This window comes from Lathyrus oleraceus, chromosome 2 (assembly GCF_024323335.1).
Source record: "Lathyrus oleraceus cultivar Zhongwan6 chromosome 2, CAAS_Psat_ZW6_1.0, whole genome shotgun sequence".
Lineage (NCBI taxonomy): Eukaryota > Viridiplantae > Streptophyta > Magnoliopsida > Fabales > Fabaceae > Lathyrus > Lathyrus oleraceus.
The window spans coordinates 73,850,802-73,877,897 of NC_066580.1; the positions used below are offsets into that span (position 1 = coordinate 73,850,802).

The 27,096-nt window shown below is 36.1% G+C and overlaps 2 protein-coding genes across 2 annotated transcripts; one reads left to right on the plus strand and one right to left on the minus strand.

Annotated features, from left to right (window-relative positions):
• The first annotated feature begins 22,375 nt into the window (after positions 1-22,375).
• LOC127118186 (uncharacterized) lies at positions 22,376-24,993 on the plus strand. The gene is made up of 3 exons (XM_051048345.1): positions 22,376-23,370; positions 23,498-24,662; positions 24,752-24,993. Exons 1-3 carry the CDS (start codon positions 22,838-22,840, stop codon positions 24,890-24,892), a joined length of 1,839 nt encoding a protein of 612 aa, XP_050904302.1. The 5' UTR covers positions 22,376-22,837; the 3' UTR covers positions 24,893-24,993.
• On the minus strand, positions 24,915-27,081 carry LOC127118187 (protein MAIN-LIKE 1). The gene is made up of 4 exons (XM_051048346.1): positions 26,918-27,081; positions 26,496-26,665; positions 25,736-26,410; positions 24,915-25,639 (listed from the first exon to the last, which is right to left on the minus strand). Coding segments are annotated over exons 1-4 (1,509 nt in total). The 5' UTR covers positions 26,919-27,081; the 3' UTR covers positions 24,915-24,976.
• Positions 27,082-27,096: the final 15 nt, after the last annotated feature.

Genomic DNA, 27,096 nt, shown 5'->3' on the forward strand with positions numbered 1-27,096 from the left:
GAAAAATATTCTCATCAATTTATTAATTGATTTGAGATTTATTTGAGATTTTAATTCAATTAGGTTATTTTTATGCATTTTTAATTGATTAAAAATAGTTTCTGGTTTCTAAAAATGCTGAAATTTTTTGTCAAACTTTGTTTGACCTTGTTGAACTTAGGATGATCCATTTGGACTTTTCAAAGTTGATTTGAAATGGATTTGAAGTTTGACCTTTAATTGTTTATTTTAATTCAAGTATTATTTTTAATTTTGAAAAAATACCAAAAATATTTTATTTGTTTCTTGACTTCTAAGTTTCATCTTGCTTCTGTTTGCTAATGTTTCACCTTGATTCCATCTATCTTTGGTCAATGTATGTTGATTACTTCATTTGAATTTCCATTAATGTTCATTCTTATTCATCTCCTTCTTCATCTTTTTTTTTATCAATGAGTTAAAGATTAGTGGTTATCCTTGATGAATGAGAGGTTTAACCTTCCTTGATTCAAACCTAATTCATCTTGATCATATATCAAGTGAATGGCTTTGCATTAAGGATAGGTTGCTTCTTAATCAAGCAAAGAACCTAAATCAATACAAGATCATTTCTCATCTTCTTTTGGCATGGCAAGTTGTAGGAGCCTGATTCACTAATCAAGATCTCTAACTTGTGTTGTTGCCTATATTTTTATTGACCGGCCTCAGATAGGTGTGACTACTACATTAGTCCACTTACGATTGCTTAACATAGCGCTAAATTGCCTTAAGGCACACTAACTCTAACTATTGACTATTAACTTTTAATTTTTGCACTTTACATTAATGCAATTTAATATTCTTGTACATATTATTCATTTGCTTTTTCCCTTTGCTCATTTGAGCACATGTTTATGTGAATGCAATTTGCCTTTTGCTCACTTGAGCACATAATTGTGTATATACTATTGTGCTTGTGTTTTGTTTTGATTGTTGTGAACCAATTGCAAATGGACAAAGGGACTTAGACTCTAGGACATTCCATATGCAAAAATAGAGTCAAAGAGCAACTAGGCCTTATGTCTTTAGAGTGATATAAAAGTCAAAGAGCAACTAGGCCTCCTGCCTTTAGAATGCTTAATGTTGAAGAAGAATTGAAAGGACCTATTCTCTAAACTCCCTCTTGTCCATTCTTTGTTTGCATTATAGAACTTTTTTATGTGTGTGTTCTTGTGCTAGGGATTCCAACTTGAGCCTAAGTGAAGAACCATTGTCATGAGCTTCTAAAGTGAGAGATATAAGAGCCATTGGAGGATTCCTAAGAGCTTGCTTGATTGATTGATTGCTTGAGTATTTGCTTATTTGCTTGCTTATTCCAAAGGATGGGAGCTACTTGGATCACCAATATGATCTCAAGAAGGGAACTCCACTTGTGGTCTTATTTATTTTCCTTCATCTTTGTATGTTTAGGACTTAGCCATTCTTTTTCTTCCCTCCACTCTAACCCAAGCCAAAACTTTTGTGCAAACATTAACTTTTGTTTTCAAACATTAGAAACCTAAGCATTATACTTTTGACTTTCAAAACTTCTTTTCATAACACTTATTTTGAATTGAATCTTTAAGTCAACTTTGACCATATTTTGTAAATACTTTTCATTGGTAAATATAACTCATTCAAATGTTTTGTGGTTTCAATGGCCACTTTCTTATCAAAAGTTTTCATAACCATTAGCTATTAGGTTTGAGTTATCCTTGAGGTTGATATAATACTCACCTATATCCTTAGTAGTGGACAATGAGTCTTCCATGCTTATTACATGGATAACCCCTCACTAGCATGTTGAAGCTACCCTCACATGGTGGATTTGTGGTTTTAGGCTGAGTTTTCTCCCTTGGATAACAAAAGACCTTAAGGCTTTTGGACCAATCAATTCACCAATTTGTTTTTGAGATTTTTACCCCGAACTACGAGGTTTTGATCCTAATCTTTTTTGAGATGGTACGTAGGCAGTGGGTTTATCCATTCAAACACAAAAATTGTAAATAACTTGTACATTCTTCTCTCATCTCCCCAATCATGTTTGCACAAATAAATTTTCACAAATACCAACCTACCTTACAACAAGTTATGAAAAGGGCTCCCTAGGAGTACCTAGGATGTTTTGGATGCTTAAAACCTTTCAATTGCATAACCAACCCCCTTACCCTGATCTCTGACATTTTTATTAGTTTTTTATTCGATAAAACTTCTCGGTTTTTGTTCGCTTTCTAACCTTTCCTTTGGATAAATAGAAGTGCGGTGGCGAACTCGAGTGCACTTAGGATAGAAGAATGGCATAGTCTTGTTGACTTGTGTGGAGTTATTCCTTAGCAAGTTGACTTGCAAGCCCATTCACTTGGTGGAGGTTATGTTGGGATCAATAATGTCACACGAGTAGTCGTGGTTAGGCATTACTCTTTCCAATGTAGGCCTTAGAAGCCAAAGACCTTAGTTTACTAAGCCCATCTTGGCCTATTTTTAGGACGTAGTGCGAAGGTCGTTCAAGTGTAAGATTTGATACGATTGTTACGCGATACTAAACTCATAAGAGTCTCTCTTGAGAATATTTTTGGAATACGAGTAGTCGTTTATCCGATAATATCCGAAAGATGGGATGATGACTATGGGAACCTCTAGTAGAACATGATTGGCAGGTTTTAACCATAGTACACTCCCTTTGGGTGGTTCTTAACCAAGACTTCATGCTCGTGACTTGCAATAAACCCTTGATTCATGGTTGATCCGTTCTTGTATATCCTTAATATCAATGGAACTTGGGTGTTGATAAGGTGTAAACCATAATCCACCAAAATGGATGATTGATATTAAGGATGACACTATCCATCCCATGACCTTTGTGTGGTATGCTTTGCTTGATCCTTGAGTGTGATTGTTGCATCCATGCATTCATGCATCCACATATATCCATATCATCAATAACGAGAAATTTTTCAAGGAACTTAAGAGATCTATTTGCAAATTTCCAGACATGGATAAACAAAGAAGGAATACGAAGAAGTACAGTTTCAGACAACCCGACTTGAAAGAGTTAAGGAATTTGACATCCTATGTATTAGATCCCTTGGAGTTCAAGGCTCGTCATGGGAAGCTTCTATCTATTCTGGCTACTCAGGTGGACGAAGGTCTGATGAGTGTATTGGTGCAGTTCTATGATCCCTTGTACCATTGCTTCACATTCCCGGATTTCCAGCTTTTGCCCACGCTTGAGGAGTATGCCTATCTTGTGGGTATACCTATCCTAGATCAGTTGTCGTTCAGTGGCTTGGAGAGGGTTCCTACTTCTCAAGAGATTGATGATATGTTGCATATAGATGAATCTCTGGTTGGTGCTCATATGACTACCAAAGGTGGAATTCAAGGTCTCCCATCTGATTTCCTCATTACTCAAGCTACTATGTATGGGAAGGCCATGAGTGAGGACGCCTTTGAGGCCATATTTATACTTCTCATCTATGGGCTAGTGTTATTCCCCAAAATCGACAAATTTGTGGATGTGAAGGCTATTAGGATTTTCTCTACTCTTAATCCCGTTCCGACTCTGTTGGGTGACACTTATTTCTCTTTGCATATGAGGAATGCAAAGGGTGGTGGTACCATTGTGTGTTGTTTGCCTCTGTTGTACAAGTGGTTTATTTCGCACTTGCCACAGACGGTCGCCTTCAAGGAGAACAAAGGATGTCTACGGTGGTCCACGAGGCTAATGTCTCTCACTAATGATGATATCTTTTGGTACAACCGTGTATATAATGGTGTGCATATTATTGACTCTTGTGGTGAATTCTCCATTGTGCCTCTTCTTGGTACATGTGGTGGGATTAACTACAACCCTATTTTGGCACGTCGTCAGCTTGGGTTCCCCTTAAAGGATAAACCCAATAACATTCTGTTAGAAGGTGTGTTCTTTCAGGAGGGTAAAGATCCCCAAGGCCTGAAGGGAAGGATGGTTCGCGCTTGGCGCAAGATCCATAGGAAGGGAAGGAAAGAGCTTGGTCCGAAGAACTGTATTGCTTTGGAACCCTATACCTCATGGGTTAGGAGGAGAGCTTCTGAGTACCTTATACCTTTGGTTATGGCTGGGCCTTCAACCCTCCCTGACCAAGGAGTAGAGGAGTTGAGAGACAAAGACCGTTCGCGTGCCTAGATCCGTGAACGAGAGGAGCTACTTCAGCAACTTAGAGATAAGGATGCTTTGATAGAGTTTCTTGAGCATCAGGTTATCGATGAGCCTGATGATGTGGTGACTTCTCTTCTTCCTCAGTCTTCCAAGTTCTGGAAGAGGAAGTACGATCGACTCGCCGAAGAGAAGGCAAATATGGAAACAGCTTATGAGAGAGAGGTGAAGAGGCTTCGTGCAACGTATCTTCCGGTCTCTAGAGCCTTGGACGATTCTTTCTAGGGTTCCATAGGATGTTTATTTTCCTTCTCTCTTGTATTGTATTTGGTTACCAAGATTGTACTTCTTTGGTGTAATGTTTTCCATATATTATTGATATGAGATTTCCATATATGTCTAAATGATTAATATTTTCAAATATTTGCAAATAGGACTCAAAAGTTCCTCTGATAAATAAAATAAATCATATGCACAAGCATTGCATGCATCATGTGCATAAGCAGGTTTTGCTCCAGGCTTCTCATTCAATGGTCTAACTCTGTGTTCTTCATTTATTTTGAAGACAAGCTGACTCACCGGTACTACACCAGAGCCAAAACTTCAAGACTGATGGATAGCTTAGAGCAAGAGAACAGAGAACTCAAGGAGGAAGTGGCCAGACTGACTACCCTAATGGAGTCTTTCATGGCCGCCCAAAGCCAGTCGTCTCAAACGCCTTCAACTCCTCCCCAGAGGACATTCCCTATGCAAAAATAGAGTCAAAGAGCAACTAGGCCTTATGCCTTTAGAGTGCTATAAAAGTCAAAGAGCAACTAGGCATCCTGCCTTTAGAATGCTTAATGTTGAAGAAGAATTGAAAGGACCTATTCTCTAAACTCCCTCTTGTCCATTCTTTGTTTGCATTATAGAACTTTTTGATGTGTGTGTTCTTGTGCTAGGGATTCCAACTTGAGCCTAAGTGAAGAACCATTGTCATGAGCTTCTAAAGTGAGAGATATAAGAGCCATTGGAGGATTCCTAAGAGCTTGCTTGCTTGATTGATTGCTTGAGTATTTGCTTATTTGCTTGCTTACTCCAAAGGATGGTGTGGCGGGGTATTCGTTACCATTAGAGATATTGACTAAATCCAAGGTAAATCATACAAGTCGAGTCGCCACCGCACTTCTATTTATCCAAAGGAATGGTTAGAAAGCGAACAAAAACCTAAAAGTTTTATCGAATCAAAAACTAGTAAAAATGTCAGAGATCTGGGTAAGGGGGTTGGTTATGCAATGGGAAGGTGTTAGGCACCCAAAACATCCTAGGTACTCCTAGGGAGCCCTTTTCACACTTGTTGTAAGGTTGGTATTTTGTGAAAATTTGTTTGTGCAAACATGATTGAAGAGATGAGAAAAGAATATACAAGTTTATTTACATTTTGTGTTTGAATGGATGAACCATTGCCTACGTACCATCTTAAAAAAGATTAGGATCAAAACCTCGTAGTTCGGGGTAAAAATCTCAAAACAAGTTGGTGAATTGATTGGTCCAAAAGCCTTAAGGTCTTTTGTTATCCAAGGGATAAAACTCAACCTAAAACCACAAATCCACCATGTGAGGATAGCTTCAACATGCTAGTGAGGGGTTAACCCTATAATAAGCATGGAAGACTCATTGTCCATCACTAAGGATATAGGTGAGTATTATATCTACCACAAGGATAACTCAAACCTAATAGCTAAAGGTTATGAAAAAATTTAATTAAGAGAGTGGCCACTGAAACCATAAAAAGTATTTGAATGGGTTATATTTACAAGTGAAAAGTATTTACAAAATGGTCAAAGTTGACTTAAAGATTCAATTCAAAATAAGTGTTATGAAAAGAAAGTTTGAAAATCAGAAGCATAAGGCTTAGGTTTCTAATGTTGAAAACAAGTATTAGATGTTTGCACAAAAATTTTGGCTTGGGTTAGAGTGGAGAGAAGAAGAAGAAGGGCTAAAGTCCTAAGCATACAAGAGATAAGGAATAAGAAGCAAGACCACAAATGAAGTTCCTCTCTTGAGATCATATTGATGATCCAAGTAGCTCCCATCCTTTGGAATAATCAATCACAAGCATAAACTCAAGCAATCAATAGTCAAAAGAACTCTTGGAAAGACTCTTCAATGTATCTTGGATCTCTCTCTCTTAGAAGCTCATGGTAATGGTTCCTCAATTTGGATCAAGTTAGAATCCCTAGCACAAAGAAAACATACACATCAAAAGGTTCTATAATACAATCAAAGAATGGACAAGAGGGAGTTTAGAATATAGTCCTTTCAATGTTCATCCTTAAGCTTTAAGCATTCTAAAGGCAGGAGGCCTAGTTGCTCTTTGACATTTAAGCACTCTAAAGGCATGAGGCCTAGTTGCTCTTCAAACTCCATTTGCTTGGGTAAAGTCCTAGAATCTAAGTCCATTTTGTCTAATTCTTTGCATTTGGGTCACAACAAACAGACAAACACAAGCACAAAAGATATATACACAATTATATACCCAAGTGGGCAAAAGGCAAATGGCATTAACATAAACATGTGCTCCAATGAGCAAAGGAAAAAGCAAATGAATAATATGTGCAAGAATAGTAAATTGCATAAAAGTAAAGTGCATAAAGTAAATGTTAATTGTTAATGGTTAATGTTAATAGTTAGTGTGCCATAAGGCAAATTTAGCGCTATGTTAAGCAATCGTAATTGGACTTATGTAGAAGTCACAACTATCTGAGGCCGGTCAATAATAATGTAGGCAACAACACAAGTTAGAAGTCTTGATTAGTGAACCAAGTTCCAACAACTTGCCATGCCAAAAAGAAGAAAAGAGAATTGATCTTGTATTGGTTTAAGTCCTTTGCATGATTTAGGAAACAACCTATCCTTAATGCAAAGCCATTCACTTGATCAATTGATCAAGATGAATTAGATTTGGATCAAGGAAGATTAAATCTCCTTAATCAATGCTAACTTATCAACCTTCAACTCATTGATAAAAAAGAAAAAGAAAGAAGAAGAAGAAGGAGATGAATAAGGGAAAAGGAAAAAGAAAGAATAAAGTACATAAGGTGAAGATAAAATGTACCATTCCATGTGTGTTGACCAAATGACATTGAGAGTCAAAGTCAAACAATGAGAAATCAAAAATGAGATGAAGATTGGAAGTCAAGCAATAATCAAAATATTTTTGGCATTTTTAATATTAAAATAAACTTGAATTAAAAATAAAAGAAAGGTCAAACTTCAAAATCACTTCAAATCAACCTTGAAAGGTCCAAGTGATTTATCCCAAGTTCAACAAGGTCAAACAAAGTTTGACAAAAAATTTCAGCATTTTTAAAAGTCAGAAACTATTTTAATCAATTAAAAATGAATAAAAATAACCTAATTGAACTAAAATCTCAAATAAATCTCAAATCAGTTAAAAATTGATGAGAATATTTTTCATAGATTCCTCATCATTCAAATAGGTTAGGAAAATATTTTTGTATTTTTTGAATATCAAAAACTATTTAAAATAAATTAAAAATAACCAGAAAAGAGAAAATTCACAAAAAATATCAAATGACAAAATAAAAAATATTAAAAATCAAAATTAGAAACTAGAAATTATTTGGAGAATAATGCAATTGGTCCCATATTTTTTGGAATTAAAATGAAGAAGATATGAATTTTTGAAAATAATGGGAATAAAAGAAATTAAATCAGAAATTCAAAAATGCCAAAAATCCAGAGGCGTCAGATCTGGATTCATTAATTGACGTGGCACATCTGAAGGCAGGGAGACGCGCACGCATGGTGTACTTGAGTCAACAGCATCACACATAGCCTTTAAAAAAGTCATAACATTTGGATGCATGAGATTCAATCTGGAAATAGGGATGGACGCTCCTGATTGAATCTGGAGACCAGACGGTGGTCAGCGCCACCGTCTTCTCCGGCCAACCTCCGGCCATGTCCAAAATTTGCAGAGCTTCAAATGGAAACCAAAATGCACGATCCATACATCTTTGGAAAGCTGGGATGATGTACATCATCTCTGTACCACTCAATTCCACTCTAGATCTCTATATTGAGAGAAATCAGAGATGGAAGTTCTGTGGTGTTCATCATGAACTTGATGGATTTCAAAAATTAAATGCACAGTAATGATGCCTTTATTGAGAGGACTTCAGCCAACACAAGATCCAAGCAAATAGATCAATAGATGATGAGTTTCGAAGAAAATACCAGTTGAAGAACAAACTTGGATTCTGGAGATTTGAGCTTGATTCCTTGCTTCCTTTATCAAAACAGAAGATCAATGAACTAAAAGATGAAGGTCTAGAAGCTTTAGATCCAAAGATTCAACCAGATGTAGTTGAATTTTAGATTTGAAAAATTTGAAGAAAAGTGAAATTGCTTCTTTGGTGAGAGGTTAGATTTTCAGTTCAGCAGCATTTCAGGTTGATTCATGGATCATTTTTGAATGGAATGATGCCTCTATTTATAGAAGGAAAGGCAAGGTGAGTGTGATTCAATCTGTGTGCATGGAATTGGACATTCATTGCATGGGCTTGCATGATCATCCACAAGGCCCAAATTCAATGCCAAACGCAATCTGAAATCATACCAAAGTGAAATGGACGTGTAATCTGAATGGAATTTGCTTGTGCATGGAGTTTTGAGATGTTATGCATAATTGAACCAAAAACTTCTCCTCTTTGAAAATACCATTTGCCAAATCCAAACATGATCATGTGAGTAATGGTTGGAAAGTTTTTGATGTAAGGAACAATTGTTATGTTGGGCAAAAATCCATTTGAAATGTGGAAATTGGTGAAATTTAAGTTTAAAGTGCAAGGTGCAAAATATGTAAAGGCAAAGTTTCTAAATTTGGCCAATGTTCAAGCCCCTCCGTTTCAATGATGCAAACCTCAAATGAAAAAACCTCCAACATAAAAGTTGTAGATATTTTCAATACAATAAAAATGGACTTAAATTTTTCATCATTTGGATTTTTTATGAAAGAGTTATGGGCACTTGAAGTTGGACTTTTTTGCCTTTCAATGCATTTGGTCCAAAGTGACCTATAATGTTTTGCATTATCACATGTATTTCCTTTGAGATTTTGAAATTTTTTTCAACATAACATTTGAATTATACATCTTAATATTTCCAATGCATTTGATCCCACCTCAAAATCATAAAAAATGAATGAGTTGTGTCCTTGGGAAGTTGACCTAAAATTAGGGTTTCAGTCAAAATGACCTATAATGTCTTGGAATGGATGATGACCTTCCAAGATTCAAATAAATTTTTGATGAACATGAAAGTTGTTCATATTGTCCTTAAGAACATTTTTTCTTTTGTAATCATCTCCATTTGACCAACACATAAAAAGTTAGGTCTCAGTGCATTTCAAAATAGTCAAATGAATTGACTAATCAACTTCTCAAGTCCACAACCCATATCTTAATGAATTGATGATTGAGGATACTCAAATAAATTCAAATATGCATGAAATGATGAATTTGAAGAACTCCCCTTGATTGACTTTGACCATGAGCTGAGGTTGCTTCATGAGCAAGGCATACTTGGTACATAGATGAATTGGGGTTTCCTTGAGAAACAAACTTCAAACCCTTTGACTTGCTTTGATCAAAATGATGAATTGAGATACTAGGGAGGCATATTTGATGAATGAGAGCTTTGGGAACCATTACCAAACTTGCTTTCATCTTCTCTTTGTGATATCTTTGTACCAATGATCTCCTTGAAGCTCTTGACCTTGTTGATTGCTCAAGCTACAAACAAAAGATGTTAGTGACATATTTTTGTGCTTTTGGTTAGTAAACAAAATAAGAAAAGCAATAATATACAATTCAAGCATGCTTGTTGATCTCAAACCACTCTCAAGAAGATCCCACCCAAAGGCAAAGGGAAACAAGATGCTCATGATCCTTGAGGCTTTGCAAAATGCAATGTTATGATGCCATGAGGGATCTTAGGGACAAAATTGGGGTCTTACAGATGGGAGCTACTTGGATCATCAATATGATCTCAAGAAGGGAACTCCACTTGTGGTCTTATTTCTTTTCCTTCATCTTTGTATGTTTAGGACTTAATCATTCTTCTTCTTCCCTCCACTCTAACCCAAGCCAAAACTTTTGTGCAAACATTAACATTTGTTTTCAAACATTAGAAACCTAAGCATTATGCTTTTGATTTTCAAAACTTCTTTTCATAACACTTATTTTGAATTGAATCTTTAAGTCAACTTTGACCATATTTTGTAAATACTTTTCATTGGTAAATATAACTCATTCAAATGTTTTGTGGTTTCAATGGCCACTTTCTTATCAAAACTTTTCATAACCATTAGCTATTAGGTTTGAGTTATCCTTGAGGTTGATATAATACTCACCTATATCCTTAGTGATGGACAATGAGTCTTCCATGCTTATTATAGGGATAACCCCTCACTAGCATGTTGAAGCTACCCTCACATGGTGGATTTGTGGTTTTAGGCTGAGTTTTCTCCCTTTGATAACAAAAAACCTTAAGGCTTTTGGACCAATCAATTCACCAACTTGTTTTTGAGATTTTTACCCCGAACTACGAGGTTTTGATCCTAATCTTTTTTAAGATGGTACGTAGGCAGTGGGTTTATCCATTCAAACACAAAAATTGTAAAACTTGTACATTCTTCTCTCATCTCCCCAATCATGTTTGCACAAATAAATTTTCACAAATACCAACCTACCTTACAACAAGTTGTGAAAAGGGCTCCATATGAGTACCTAGGATGTTTTGGGTGCTTAAAACCTTCCCATTGCATAATCAACCCCCTTACCCCGATCTCTGACATTTTTATTAGTTTTTTATTCGATAAAACTTCTCGATTTTTGTTCGCTTTCTAACCTTTCCTTTGGATAAATAGAAGTGCGGTGACGACTCGATTTGTATGGTTTACTTTTGATTTAGTCAATAAATCTAAAGGTAACGAATACCCCGCTACACCATCCCATTAAATAAATTTGAGCCTTTATCCAATTCTTAGCACTCTTACTTGTTTCTGTTTAACAGATGTTTGCATGTTTTAATCGATAAATATCATTATTTTAAACAAATAAAGTTTTATAAATGGTTTTAAACAAAATGAACATTCACGATGACTAAAAGGATAATTGGAATGTCCTCAGTGCTTTCCCAAGGATAGTACGATTTCCAAAAGGTAGGATATTTGTTCATATTCTGGCATGTTTATATCCTCTTCATCAGCTTTCATGTTGTCTCCTCAGCAGGAAGTTGTCTAGAGCGGACTTGTAAAGGGTCAGTTTCTTTTTCCATCCCCGGCATGTCACGTGTTGACGAAGGATTCATTTCTGATTCCCTCTACCAAGGCAGTTTCCTTTGAGGGTTGTCTACAGTTTATCCCCTGCAGGATTGCCTGACCCGAGTTTGATAATTTTTGTATCCCCTCCGTGTTTGAAGATTTCTTCTAAGAATTGAGAGATGCTGAGGAAAATGTGTTGCTTCCTTCCCTAGCGGAGCAATTTGTTCTTTCTCCCCTTTGTTTTTATTGATGGGTATCTGTTTGGTGTTATTCCCCACGGAATTTCATATCATTCCTTGATAAGTTCCCTAGTAGAGTTTCTTCTACAGTGGATCTTATTGATTTTCAGTCACCTGTTCCCGAGAATCGATGAGAAGTCCCTGGCAGTTGGAAGTTGTGACTTTGCCTATCCCCATCGGTGATCGATGTCTTTCGGTATTTGATCGACCCCACTAGAACTGATGCTCTTGTAGGCTTTGCCCTTCATTTTGAGATGTTATGCCGGGTGTCCGTTCTTGATTCTTGGACCTGTTTGTGTTAGATATGTCTGTTTGTCAGCATTAATCATACACAAATCATGCATACACACACATAATCATAGCATTCATATATTCATGTTGTATCCTTTGCCATATATCCTTGCTTATTATTTCCTGCTATTGGCGAAACTTTCTTCCCCAAGCAGATGTTTGTGTCTGATCTCTCCATATAGAGTCAGCCCCATAGGCAGAAAGTATCTATCTTTCCTTCTTTATTCCCCACCGAGTTAATTCCTCGTGGATGATTATTGTTTCAGTTTCCTCCCTAGTTGCGTATCGGGATGGAATTACTCCCCTGAGTTATATCCTTATTGGGTTGAGTCCTGTTTAATTGTGTCTTTCTAGTTTATTCCTAGATTGACTCCTTTCTTGTGATCCCCTGCAGTTTCCTGTGGTTTAGTTGTTTAATTACTCAGTAGCCAGTAATTGTTCATCTTTTTCCCCAATGAATCTTGTGGCCTTCTACCCAGTAACCGGTAGTTGTAAGTCTTATTGCTGTGGTTTTCTATCCAGTAACCGGTAGATGTAATCCCCTATTTGTTAGTTATCTTTACCCAGTAACCGGTATTGGTATTCCTTTGTTTTCGAGTATACCACCCAGTAGCTGGTGATATATCTCTTTGGTAATTACTTTTGTTAGGCAATTTACCCCTTGCGAGTCATCTTTCATTTACCATTGTTTGGTAATGATTGTTTCTCCTTCTGATTGGTCATCCTTTTATACCCAGTAACCAGTATCCCGGTGTCCTTTCTTTTCGGTCGATTTATCCTTTATTAACCTGGTAACCAATTATGGATAATCTTCCATACGAGTATGTTATCTACGTTATGACGGTAATAGATAATATATCTCATGCGCTCTTGAGTCGAAGTCTTGTTCTTCCCCAGTCGAGTAAGATTCGTATTTCCTTGTGGAAACGAATGTCCATCCTGTAAGTCGAGTTTGCTTTTTCAGCCCTCCTTTTCGGATGATAAGTGTCTTGGATATGTTCCCAATTCACGCCTGGTTGGTCACCTATTATATGCCTAGTAACCGGTATCCCTGGTGTTCCTTCCTTCTGCTCCCTATTATGACTTTTTGTCCCTTGTGGAGTCAGATTTTCCTGAGTTGAGATGTGCCTTTTAGGTCCTCCTCATATGTTTTGGATGATTGATATCTTTCACCCTTATACCGGTCTTAGATATTCTTTCTCCCTGAGCATGTTGTTCTCTCACCCAGTAACCGGTGTTTTGATGACATGTCTCTCTTCGAGTTTATTACCCAGTAGCCGGTAATATCTCATTGTTTCTTCCTCAGCTGAGTCCTTTATGGATTTCCCCATCTGAGTCCGGATTTTCATCCGAAGTATCCTTTGTGGATAGTTTTGTTGTATTGGCATATTCCCCAATACATGCATCTTTGCGTCAGCTCGAGTCTTTCCAATGATTCATTTTCATGGGATCCTTTCGTGTCTCCCAGTAAGTTTTCAAGTCGTGGCCTGCTCACGTATTTTTACTTTTCCCCAGAGTCTCTGTCTCCCTAGTGAGTATGTTACTTCTATGGACTTTTTTAGTTCCTTCTGATTTCTTTTCCTTCCTGGCAATCAATCACCATGAAGATTTTATTATATGCATACATTTACATCATGAGGTCTCTTAGGGACCAAAATTCGTCTCTTTGTTATTATTTAAGCCCATTCTACCTCGTCGAGATGAAGATTTTAACCTTCATATCTCCGGCTAGAATGACCTTAAATAGGGGCATCTGTAAGACCCTAATTTTGACCATAAGATCCCTCATAGCATCATATCATTGCTTAGTGCATTGCCTCAAGGATCATAGCATGTTTGGCTCCTTAACCCTAGGGTTGGGACTTGTGTGAGTATTTTGAGATCACCAAGCATGCCTGTATTATATATTATTTCTTTTCTTACTTGTTTACTAACCAAAAGCACAAAAATATGTCACTAATTCTTTTTGTTTTGAAGCTCAAGTGATCATGTGCTCCAATGCTCCTAGGAGGCTCCTAAGCCCAATGCAATGGCTAGATGAAGATGAGAAAAAGCATGATAATGGTCCAAAAATCTCCTAATCATCATATATGTCTCCCAAGTATTTCAATTTTCCAATTTGATCAAGATAACCCAAAGGGCTTGGGCTTGAGGATTGTTTCCCAAGGAAACCCTAATTTCACTATGCCTTGACTGTGCCTTGCTCATGAAGCAACCTCAACCTATGATCAAATTTAATTAAGGGAAGTTCTTTAATTAATTATTTTATGCATATGTGATCTTATTTGAGGATCCTCAATCACTCATTCATCAAGATTGGAAGTTTGGCCTTGAAAAGTTGACCAGTCAAGTCATCTGACTAAACTGAGCACCATTGAGATATAACTTTTGATGTGTTTGTTAAATGAAGATGATCCCAAGAGAAAAACTGTTCTTAAGAACCATATGAACAACTTTAATGTTCATAAAAAATCCATTTGAAACTTGTAAGGTCATAATTGATTTCAAAATATTATAGGTCATTTTGACTGAAACCCTAATTTTAGGTCTATTTCCCAAGGACCTAACTTCCTTAATTTTTATGATTTTTAGTTGATACCAAATGCATTATAAAGCTTAAGATGTCTACTTCAAATGTTATATTGGAAAAAATTTCATAATCCTAAAAGAAATACATGTGATAATACAAAACATTATAGGTCACTTTGGACCTAAGTCATTGAATTTGAAAAGTGCCCAACTTCAAAGGCCCATAACTTTCTTATAAAAATTCCAAATGATGCAAAATTTGAGTCTAAATTGATCATATTAAAAATATATACAACTTTGACGTTGGAGGTTTTTTCATTTGAAGCTTGCATCATTAAAATAGAGGGGCTTGAAGAGGCTTGCTTTTGGTGAAAATTTTCAAAGGGTGACTTAGACATGTTTTGTGCCCAAACTTTCACATCCAGTTTTCACTAGTTTACAAATGCAAAATGAATTTTTTCCCAACATGACTTTTGTTCCTTATTTCAAGGGCTTTCCAACCATTACTCACATTACTTTTTTGGACTTTCCATGTGTGAGTTTCGAAGAGCTTTCTCTTTATGGTCATTTTTGCATTTCATGTTGTAACTTCATGTGCAAGCTATTTCCATCACAATTACACGTCCAATTCAATTCCAGTTGATCTCAGCATGGTCTATCACCCATCATTGGGCCTTACATGCGCCTGTACAAGCCCATGCAAGGAAGATTCAAATCCCATGCACACGAGGGAAGCATGATCTCAGCCACATTTCAGCTATAAATAAAAGCTCAATCCCATTCATTTTTGAACCAAGTGGAGACCTGAAGTGCTGCTGAATTGAAATCCCAACCCTCACTAAAGGAATTTTCAGATTTCTCTTTCTTTTTCAAGCTTGATATTCAACATCATTAGTTGATTTTCAAAGCTCAATTCCTTAACCTATCATCTCCATCACACTTCCAGAGCAAAAGTAGATCAAGATCTTGAAGAATTTGTGGCATTTGAAGCTTCATTTCAGAGGTAGAACCTCGAACTTTTTTGATCTAGATCTTGCAATTCAATGTGATTTTCTTTGGTTTATGAGGTTTTCTGAAGTCCTCATACTTGAGACAGGCCAGTGGTGGTCTTAATTGTTCAAATCGTGCCATTCCAGTTGACATACCATGATCTTCCATCTCACATTTCTCTCTAAATAGAAAGAGTGAGGATGATCCATGGATACAGTGGTGATGTACATCACCTGAGTTTCATTTTGATGTCCTCATTTTTTATTTTCATTGCAAACTTTTTCCCTGTGCGTGGTGGCCGGAATCTGGTACTTCACCGCAGAAGATGGTGGTTTCCACCACCATCACCACGTGGTAGCCTTCCCAGCCCTTGGATTGTGCTTCCACGTTCTAATTTGGACCAGTCTTTATGTTTACTTGATTTAATGCAACATGTCACGCGTTTGACTGCAGCATACCATGCATCCGCGCCTCTGAGCCTTTGATCCCTCGCCACATCAATTAATGAATTGATCTGATGGCTGCACATTTTTTCTATTATTCCTATTTTCTTTTCATTTCAGTTAATTCCTTTTATTTTCAAAAATTCATAAATATTTTATTTGAAGTCACAAAAATATGAGACCAATGCCAAAAAATTTCTTGAAAAATCTAGTTTCATATTTTGATTTTTAATTATTTTTGTGACTTCATTTAATATTTTTTGTGAATTATTTGATTTTTAATAGTTTTAATTTATTTTTAATTACTTTCTGATATTTGAAAATCCAAAAATATTTTCCTAACACCTATGGATCATGACAAGTCAATGAAAAATAGTCTCATCAATTTCTTATTTGATTTGAGATTTTAATTCATATTGTGTTATTTTTTATTGTTTTTAATTGTTTTAAAATAGTTTCTGATTTCAAAAATTGTTGAGAAAATTTGTCAAAGCTTGTTTGACCATGTTAGACCTATGAGAATTTAATTGGACTTGTTGAAGTTGATTTGAATTAAGTTTGATGTTTGACCATATTTTGTTTATTTTATTTTGCATTTATTTTTTAATTCAAAAATTACCAAAAAAATTGTGTTTGACTTGTTGACTTGTGATCTTCATTTCTTTTCTGTTTGACATTGATTGGTGATGACTTGGTTCACATTTGATCAATTGGATTTGATACTTGAATTCTCTTTCCCTCCATTTCACCTTCCTCCCATTTCTTTTTATAATTTGGCCAATGAGTTAATGTCTTATGGTTGGTCTTGACAAGTGAGAGGTTTAACCTTCTTTGATCCAAACCAAACTCAACTTGATCCAAGATCAAGTGAGTTGTTTTGTGTCCAAGATAGGTTGCTTCTTGGTCAAGCAAAAAACCTAAAGTCCATACAAGGCTCTTCCCCTTTTGTTTTGGCATGGCAAGTTTGTGGAGCTTGGCTTACCAGTCATGATCTCTAACTTGTGTTTATTTGCCTATAGTTTTATTGACCGACCTCAGATAGGTGTGACTACTACATTAGTCCACTTACGATTGCTTAACATAGAGCTACATTGTCTTATGACAAACTAACATAACCATACTAATTACTAACTTTAATTTGAGCATTTAATTTTTTGCCCTTTACTTTAATGCAATTTATTTCTTGCTCATTTATTCATATTGCTTTTCATTTTGCTCACTTGAGCACATATTTTATGTTTATGTCATTTTCCTTTTGCTCATTTGAGCTCATTATTATATAAATATATTGTCGTCTTGTGTTTGTTTTGTGTGAGCCCAATGCAAAAAGGAGAAAGGACTTAGAATTAGGATATACTTATGCTTAAAGGAGTTCAAGAGCAATTAGGCCTCATGCCTTTAGAATGCTAAACTTGTTGAAGAGCAACTAGGTCTCATGCCTTTAGAATGCTAAATTTCAAAGTTAACTTTAAAGGACTTCTCATCTAAAAACTTATTCTTTGTCCATTCCCCTTATTGTGTTATGAATTTTTTGATGTTTGCTCTTGTGTGATAGGGATTCCATCTTGAGATAATAAAGAGGACCATTGTCATGAGTAGCCAAGTTAAGAGAGACAAGCCAAATGGAGATCCTATGAGCTTGAATTCAAATTGTGTGATTGCTTATTTGTTTGCTAAGTCCAAAGGAATGGAGCATCTTGAGTCATCTCTGTGACTTCAAGAAAAGGAACTCCAAAGGTTTATCTTTTCTCTCTTATCTTTGTATGCTTTAGGACCAGTCCTTCTTTTTTTCTCCTCACTCTAACCAAGCCAAAATCTTTTCTTGCAAACTTTGACTTTGTTTCAAACTAGAAACCTAGGCCTTATGCCTTTGACTTTTCAAAATCTTTTCATTAATACTCATTGTGAATAAATCTTAATCCAACTTTGACTTCATTTTGTAAATAAACTTAACTTGTACATATAACTCATTTCAAGTTGTTTTTGTGGTTCCAATGGCCACCTTATCAAAACCTTTTCAAAAACATTAGTCATAGGTTTGAGTTATCATAGTGGTTGATGTAAATCTCACCTCATCCTTAGTGATTGGATTATAAGTCTTCCATGCTTATTATAGGGTTAACCCCCCACTAGCATGTTGAAGCTCTCATCACATGGTGGATTGTTGGTTTAGGTTGAGTTTTCTCCCTTTGATAACAAAATACCTTAAGGCTTTTGATCAAATCAATTCACCAATCTCTTTTGTGATTTTTACCCCGAACTACGAGGTTTTGATCCTACCTTTGCGATGGTACGTAGGTAATGGGTTCATCCATTCAAACAACAAACTTGTAAATATAATCTATTCTATTCTCATCCCTCAAATCTTTTGGCACATATTTTCACAAATACCAACCTACAACACATATTTGCAAAAAGAGATTCCCTTAGAGTACTAAGGATGTTTTGGATGCGTAATACCTTCCCATTTCATAACCAACCCCCTTACCTAGATCTCCGACTTTTTTATTAATTTTTGATTTGATAAAACTTCTTACTTGGCTTTTGTTCGCTTTTTAGCCTTTTCTTTGGACAAATAAAAGTGCGGTGGCGACTCGAATTGTATGTTGACTTTTGGTTTAATCAATAAACCTAAAGGTAACGAAAATCCCACTACAGATCCATATTATGATTATTGTACTAATGAGGAAGGGTCCATAGTTCATGTTATGATGGACGGTAGACATGCAAAATCAATCTGGATACAAATGCTGTAAATAACTAACAGACACCCCTTCTTCGATATTAATTTGGCTGAATGGTTGGACCTTAATTTGCAGGTGAATCTAGGTAGGAATGAGGAGAACAAGCTGTTGGTGTAAGCCCTAGAGGCCAATACTTTTGGTACTTGTATCAAATTATTTATTAATAATAAAAGGATTTTTCTTTATTATGTTTGTTTAATAAAGTCACTAGAATAGCTAGTCCATTTAATGTATCAAGTGTGACTTAATCATGAGATCACATTAAACATAAGGACATTATTCTTAAAGTATCCGTAGTCGAGCTTTATTGTGAAGTGGGATAATATTAAAGTATTAAGACTATTATGTATATATATTGATGATCACATCTCATGGATCATGGATAAGGAGTTATCAAGTCTTAAACATAGGTATGAATACTAAGAGTAATATTTATACTGGATTGACCCGCTATGAGAATACTATATAGAATGTTATGCAAAATGTCATAAGTTATTCTCATGGTGATAATGGTGTATTCCACCCTTCGACCTGAAACCACTATGGACCCTAGATGTAGAGTCGAGTACCTTATTGCTGATCAAATGTTGTCTGTAACTGGATGACTATAAATACAGTTGATGGGTACTCCACAAAGCATGCTGAGGGACATGAGTGACCTAGATGAAATTCGCTCATCCTGCGTAACAGGATAAATGTCTATGGGCCCAATATTGAACTGGACAAGGATGACACGGTTTATGCCTTGTGTTCAATATAGACATAAGGGCAAAAGGGTAATTGCACATATAAGTATTATCACAAAAGGATTTGTCAGATCACATGACATTTTCGTGTCTTGAGTAGCAGTGATGTGTTGCTATATACCGCTCACTGTTTATTATGTTAAATACATGATTTAATATAATTGCCAATACCGCGAAAACCTACAGGGTCACACACAAAAGGACGGATTGATGAGAGATAGAGTAACTAAGGAACAACGTAAGGTACGGTGCACTTAAGTGAATTGTAGAACATCGTAAGGTACAATGTACTTAAGTAGAATACGAAATATGATAAGGTACCACGCGCTTAAGTGATTTTGGCATAATATAAGATATGGGCCACATACACTTAAGTGGGCTTTTTAGCTTGCAGCCCACACAAGTGGTTCTATAAATAGAACCCTTGTGCATAAGCATTTGTGCAGTTGTAATTTTGTTTCTTTCTTTCTCTCTCTCTCTCTCTCTCACTCAAAGCCTTCATTCGTAGCAGCTAGCACTGAGATTGAAGGAATCCGTTCATGTGGACTGAGTAGAGGCGTTGTCACCATTCAACGTTCGTGATCGCTTCGTGGATCTGCATCAAAGGTTTCAATCACCACAAGAGGTAACGATTCTATCACTGATCATGCCCATTCATAAGGATCACTAAAGGAGAAATTTTTAAATTCTGCTGCATTTTGGATCGCTTTTCTCCTTCACAAGCAATCTCTATGGGCTACAACTTGTCATGAACTCTAGAACTGGAGAAACCAAAGGAATCGTGTCTAAGACTATGTAGCTCCTTTCAATATGGTTGAAGATATAAGGGATAAAGTAAGAAGTTACCATCAGAGCATGATTATGCAGAATAAAACAAGTCACAGAGTTACAACCATAACTGTCATTGATTGGAAGAAACCTGAGAGGGACTTGGTCTACATCAACTTAAATAGAGCAGTAGAAAAGAATAATGCAACTGGATGTGGAGGATTTGCATGGAATATCAATGGTAATTGGTTGTGTGAATTCTCCCAAAGTGTTGGTATTTGTAATATGCTAACTACAAAAATATGAGGTGTATTGGAAGGCTTAAATTTATCCCATTCCAAAGGATATAGCCGGGTAGAACTGCAAGTAGACAATTAAGAATCTGCTAATGCAATCCTATAAAAGAATAATCAGCTAAAGGGTGTCAGTTTAATTCCCAAAATCAGGATTGTAATGGAAGAAATCTTGGAGGTCAAAGTTGTGAAAATTCACCGAAAAACTAATAAAAGTGTTGATACTTTGGCAAAGTTTAATCTGAACCTTCATTGTGAAAGTTTAGAGTTTAATGAATGTTCTGATTTTATGCTTAATGTATTGTTAGGAGACACTAGATGATTTGTGCGATTTTCTGTTTTTAAGTTTTTTTTCCCGCTTAACACAAAAAAAAGGGTATGAAAAAAAAACACAAGAATTTTCTAAAAATATATAATTAAATGAATAAAATCTTCTATATATATATATATGATTATCATAATAAAAACATATTTTAAAGAAAAATAAATAGATCAAATAAAAGTAGTTAATATACATGCTTAGTTTTTTTTTCTTTTATATATTTATTAATTTTTTCTAAGAAAACATAAAAGGAACCCATAAAGAAAAGATGGACTAAAGAAGAATTTGAATATAGTCACATTATCAAAATTCTATTACTCATTTGATCTTGATTTAAAAAAAACAAAATTTTATAATTTCAAAAACACCCAAATTAAACTAAAATCGTTGGATGTTAATTCGACAATTACAATTGCACGACTGCTTGTTTGTGGGATTTTTTCGTTTTTTGTTATCTACTCCCTCCGTTCCTTTATAAGTGTCACTTTCTTGAAAAAAATTTGTTTCTTTTTAATTGTCACTTGCAAAGTTCAAGGTAGTATTAATTTTAGTTTTGTCAAAATTACCCCTAGATAATGATTGCAGAGAGAGAAAAAGTAAAATGAATGTAATAAATAATTAAGGGTATTATAGGTAAAAGAAGAATTATTGTTTGAATAGTAACAATAATGATTAGATTCCTTGGTATGGGTAAAAAGTCAAAAATGACACTTAAGAAGGAACGGAGGGAGTAATGAAAAAATGTAAATTTTTACTAAAGAATTACAAATGACTTAAATAACTAAAAAAATTACGAAATTAAGGCACCAAAAATATTTAATTCAATAAATTTTACGTATAAGATATCATCATCATATATAAGATATCAGTTTGAATGAAAATTTTACCTTGTACCCCTACGATTAATCCCATACCCCTACAAAAATTTAAAAATTCCCATTTTACCCTTAATTGGTTTTAACCAATTTACCATTTCATTTTTACCATTCAGTTGAAAATTCCAAAAATTACACTTTCACACCCCTCGCACCGGAACACTTGCAAAAAGACTTCCGGTATGTATTTTTGCAAACCGGAAGACTTATGGGAAGACTTCCGGAACACAAAAAAAAACAAACCGGAACACTTAAGGAAAGAGTTCCGGTTCACATAAAAAAATTTCAAAAAAATTTTGCATACCGGAACTCTTTGGAGAAGAGTTCCGGTTTGCTTTTTTTGTGTACCGGAAGTCTTTCTTTAAGTCTTCCGGTACGTGTTTTTTTTTTTTTTTTTTTTTTTTTTTTTTTTAATTTTTTTTTTTTTTTTTTTTTTACAGAAATGGAAAATCTTCCCAAAATATGTGTAGATACTACTGATGCGTTTATGACGACGGAAAGATTTGGTACACGAGAAGAGGTTATCAGATGGATTAAAGAGGTTGGAATCGACAATAAAGTAACTGTTATTATCAGTCGTTCAGATACTAAAACGGGGAAGAGAGGGAGAAGTAACAAAATAATATTTGGCTGTGATAAAGGTGGGAAACACAAGATTAATGATAGTGGTACCCAAAGTGCGTCCAAGAAATGTGGATGTCCATTTAAAATCAGGTCGACTCCGGCGAAAGATGGATCTGGTTGGAAGATTGATGTAAAATGTGGGTTACATAATCATGGTTTACCTGATAGATTAGAAGGTCATTCGTTTATTGGTAGGTTGACCACAGATGAGAAGCAACATGTCGCTGATTTGGCAAAGAGACATGTAGCACCTAGAAACATTTTGCTTTCCTTGCAAGACAAGTTTCCTGAGAATGTCACTCGTATTACGCAAGTATACAAGCATAAGAGTGTGATAGAAAAAGAGATAAGAGGTCCAAGGAGTGAGATACAACATCTGTTTAAGCTTATTGAGGATGCAGGATATGTGTATTGGAGTAGAAAAAAGGATGACTCGGAAGTGGTGAGAGAGATATTTTGGGCACATCCTGATTCAGTGAAGTTGTTGAATATATTTCCGATTGTGTTAGTTATGGATAGCACCTACAAGACAAACAAATATAGACAACCTTTGTTTGAAATTGTTGGCATGACATCGACTGAGTTGACTTTTGCTGTTGGATTTGCATATATGGAGTCTGAGCAAACAGAGAATTTTTGCTGGGTATTGGAGAAATTAAAAGAGTTGTTTGTGAAGAAAGACATGTGTCCACAAGTGATTTTGACAGATAGAGATCTTGCTTTGATGAAAGCAATTGAAGTTGTGTTTCCCAACTCGATTAATTTGCTATGTAGATTTCACATTAACAAAAACGTTGGTGCCAAATGCAAACAACATGTGGTGAATGACCTGCAAAAGACGATAGACACATTATGGATGGAAGTTGTCTGGGCTAGTGATGAGGTTGAGTATGGTCAGCGGTTGCATCAACTTGAGCAAGCATGTGTTGATTATAGTGGATTTATTAATTATGTGAAAGACACATGGTTGACTCCACATAGGCATAGATTTGTTGGAGCATGGATTAATCGAGTCCTACATTTGGGTAACACAACGACTAATCGGTACGTCTTATAATTTTATATTTGATTTTTTTTTTATGTTTTTTGATGTGTTATTTTCAATATCTGATATTTTTAATACTTAATATTTTCAATATCTAATGGTATTTTTTATATCTGATATTTTTAGGGTTGAATCTGCTCATTGGAAGTTAAAGCAGATGTTAGGAAACAGTATAGGTGACATGGTCAAATGTTGGGAAGCCATGAATAACAACTTGAGGTTACAACTGGGAAACATTAGAGCTTCATTTCAAAAGAGTTTTTACGAAGTTGAGAACGCGCACGTAAGTCCCTTTTATGGTTATTTGCGTGGTTCCGTATCTCGAGCTGCTTTGAGACGTATTGCTGAAGAGTTATTGAGAGTTGATTATGTTGGAACTAACAGGCAAATATGTGGTTGTACTCTTAGAACATCTTATGGGTTACCTTGTGCTTGTGAGTTAGGAAGATACAGAGTAGGTGGTATACCGATACCCATTGATGCTGTTCATGTTCATTGGAGGAAACTAACTATGGAAGTTGAGTTAGAGAAAGGTGAAGATGATGGATCAGAGGTGGATATGACAGCTGCAATGGATGAGTTGTGGAGACGATTTAGGTCATTAGATGTTGTTGGGAAAAGGGCATTAAGGAGTAGGGTATGTGAACTAGCATACCCAACAATGACAACATTGTGTCCACCACCTGAGAAAATAAAAACCAAAGGAGGAGTGAAGAAGAAAGGGAAAAAACCAGCAGATTATGATGTTTATAGGGACCCTTCGTATCATGAGTATGTTGATAAGGCATCTCAATCTTCACAAAGGCAATCTCAACCATCACAGACTTCGAAGAAGATCAAATTATCAAAGAAGCAACCACAATTCATTGTTCAATTTCCTAATCATATTAGGTCATACATTGAAGATGTAGTTAATGTTGAATCAGATGGTAATTGTGGATTTAGAGTCATTGCATCATTGCATGGATATGGTGAGGATGGTTGGTCAATGGTTCGCAGAGAGTTGGGGTTGGAATTAATAGACAAGGATAGGTCAACTTTGTATGACAAGTTATTTTCTAATCGGTTGTCAGCTGTGAGAGAATCTTTGATGATAGAATCGTTTGGTTCACAGCCACCTGAAAAATGGATGAGTCTACCAGATATGGGTTACTTGATAGCCAATCGTTATAATGTTGTACTTGTTTGTTTAGGCAATCCGTGCATCACTTTCTTTCCGATGACAAGTTCACATTCACCAAATGTCTCTATTTATTGCATTGGTTTTGTTAACCAGAATCATTGGGTTCAGGTATGTATTTTTATGTCTAAATATTTTAATTATTCCAGTTAATATTTTATGTTATATGACTTAATCTTTTAATTATTTTACTTTATCAGGTTAACATGAAAGAGGGGTTTCCATTGCCACCGGTCACATTAGATTGGAAGAAATTTCGTTCTCATATAGCAACTACTTGGATGCTAGGATTTGCAGGACGTATGCAACATTGGCAATTACTTACACCTGTATTAGCATGATTATGTAATCAAAACATAAATATGTAATCAAAACATGAAATCTATATTATTATGTCTATTATATTCAAAGCTTAATACATATAATCAATGTGAACGAGAAATATGCAAAGCTTCAAATAAATCAGAAAACTGTGGATCTTCCTCTTCAGCATTAACCTGTCTCAGATAGCGACGAATCAATGTAGATACACGAGCCCAATCAGGATCAGATGGCCCGGCGTCATATACAGGAACGGGTACCTCTCTAGGAGCGTCACGATGGGGAGGGACCAACCGTGGATGGGAAACACGATAATACCACTCCAGATAACCGTCTACTACCTCAGATGGAGTGGTGGCCACGGAAGATGAACCGATCACATCGACAACACTCTGATGGTAACTGATCCAATCAACATCAATATCCGTCGCCATCATACAATCCAGAGGTGGGGATGGAACATACTGTCTATACCCGAACTGACGTAAACATCTATCAGGCAAGTATGGAACAACTGTTTCACCCCACTTCAAACAGCCCCTGTAAAGACATATCTCATCAAATACACGCCATGCTCTATGATCCTCAAATGGTCGCCAGATGACGTCGGTAGGTGTCAGCTCGTCCAAAATAGGTCGTAAATCATCGACCTTCAGGACTCCCTGTCTATATGACCATCTCATCGCTCGGGGAAGACCACAGTTTCCAGCAGGATTCCAATTCTCCCCTCTTTTTCCAACAGTTGGAAAATACTCGTGAATCCAACACTGTTACAAAATAAAAACATAATAAATAAAACAAATTAAGTTACAATATTTTATAAAATGAATCCAACACTTAATTAACAAAATTAAATTATATACCTGTAGGAGAGTAGGATATCCACCTAGCTGTTTGCAACTGTACATGGACGCATCTCCAAGATATCGGTAGAGGGTAACTAGTGCAGCTGCTCCCCAACTATATCCTGAACATCCATCCAAGTCCCTAAACAGGAGGAGGTATCGTGCCTCTACAAGTGTAAAGGTCTTATCAGCAAATATGGTGGAACCCACCAACATCAATAGATATGCTCTAGTCGCATATGCCCAGCTGGAAGCAGCCCTATGATGTACGAATATATCATATAACCACTCCAACTTGTAATACGACCCCCTGCAGCTCCGAACATGTGACTGTGCCTGACTCTGTGACACTCCTAGGTAGTCCACAGCAAGTTCAACAGCTAGCTCTTCAGTCACATCCTGAGGACTCCAAAAGATACCCCTAATGGGCAAGTGAAGTAGACATGCGACATCATCTAAAGTAATGCTCATTTCACCAAACGGCATGTGAAATGAAGATGTCTCTAGATGCCATCTTTCCACAAATGCAGAGACAAGATTTGTGTCTATCTTGTTCAGACTCGTTCTCTGCAGTGAAGCTAAACCGGATCTAGATACCCAACTCTCCATCTGTGGTGGAAGAGCCAATGGAACCCTAGAATTCAACTTCAGTCCATGTCCGGCAACCTTCAACTCTTTCTTTGGTCCTCTTTCCTAAAAACAATTAAAACACATATTAGAAAACAAATTATAAAATATTCAACTATTATTCATTTTCAAATATAGTCCGTTTACTTACCTCACCGAACCATATATGTCGAGCAACATGATGCTCGTACTTCACCAAAAGCGATGTATCGTACGGCCCTCCTGGATATCCAGTCGGCTCAGCTGCAGCTGCAGATGAAGATGCACCCCGGTCTAACGTGCGGACTGGAATCCGGCCATCTGCACCTCTTCTTCGAACCACTGCAAAAATAATGTAAAAAAAAATAATTAAAAAAAAAAAAAAAAAAAAAAAATTACGTACCGGAACACTTCAAAGAAGAGTTCCGGTACACATCATCCAAACCGGAAGACTTGAAGAAAGTGTTCCGGTATATAAGTATACAAACCGGAAGACTTTCTAGAAGACTTCCGGTTCAGTGTCCAAAAAAAACAACAAACCGGAACACTTAAGAGAAGTGTTCCGGTATACAATTTTCAAACCGGAAGACTTACTCTTAAGTGTTCCGGTATACAATGCAAAAACGCCAAAAAATTTTCTTCTCCGGAAGTCTTCAACGAAAATGGTAAAAAAATTTTGAAACGGAAAATATACCCTATTTATATGAGGGTATTTTGGTCAAAAAAATTTAAATGTAGGGGTATGGGTACAATTGTAGGGGTATAGGGTAAAA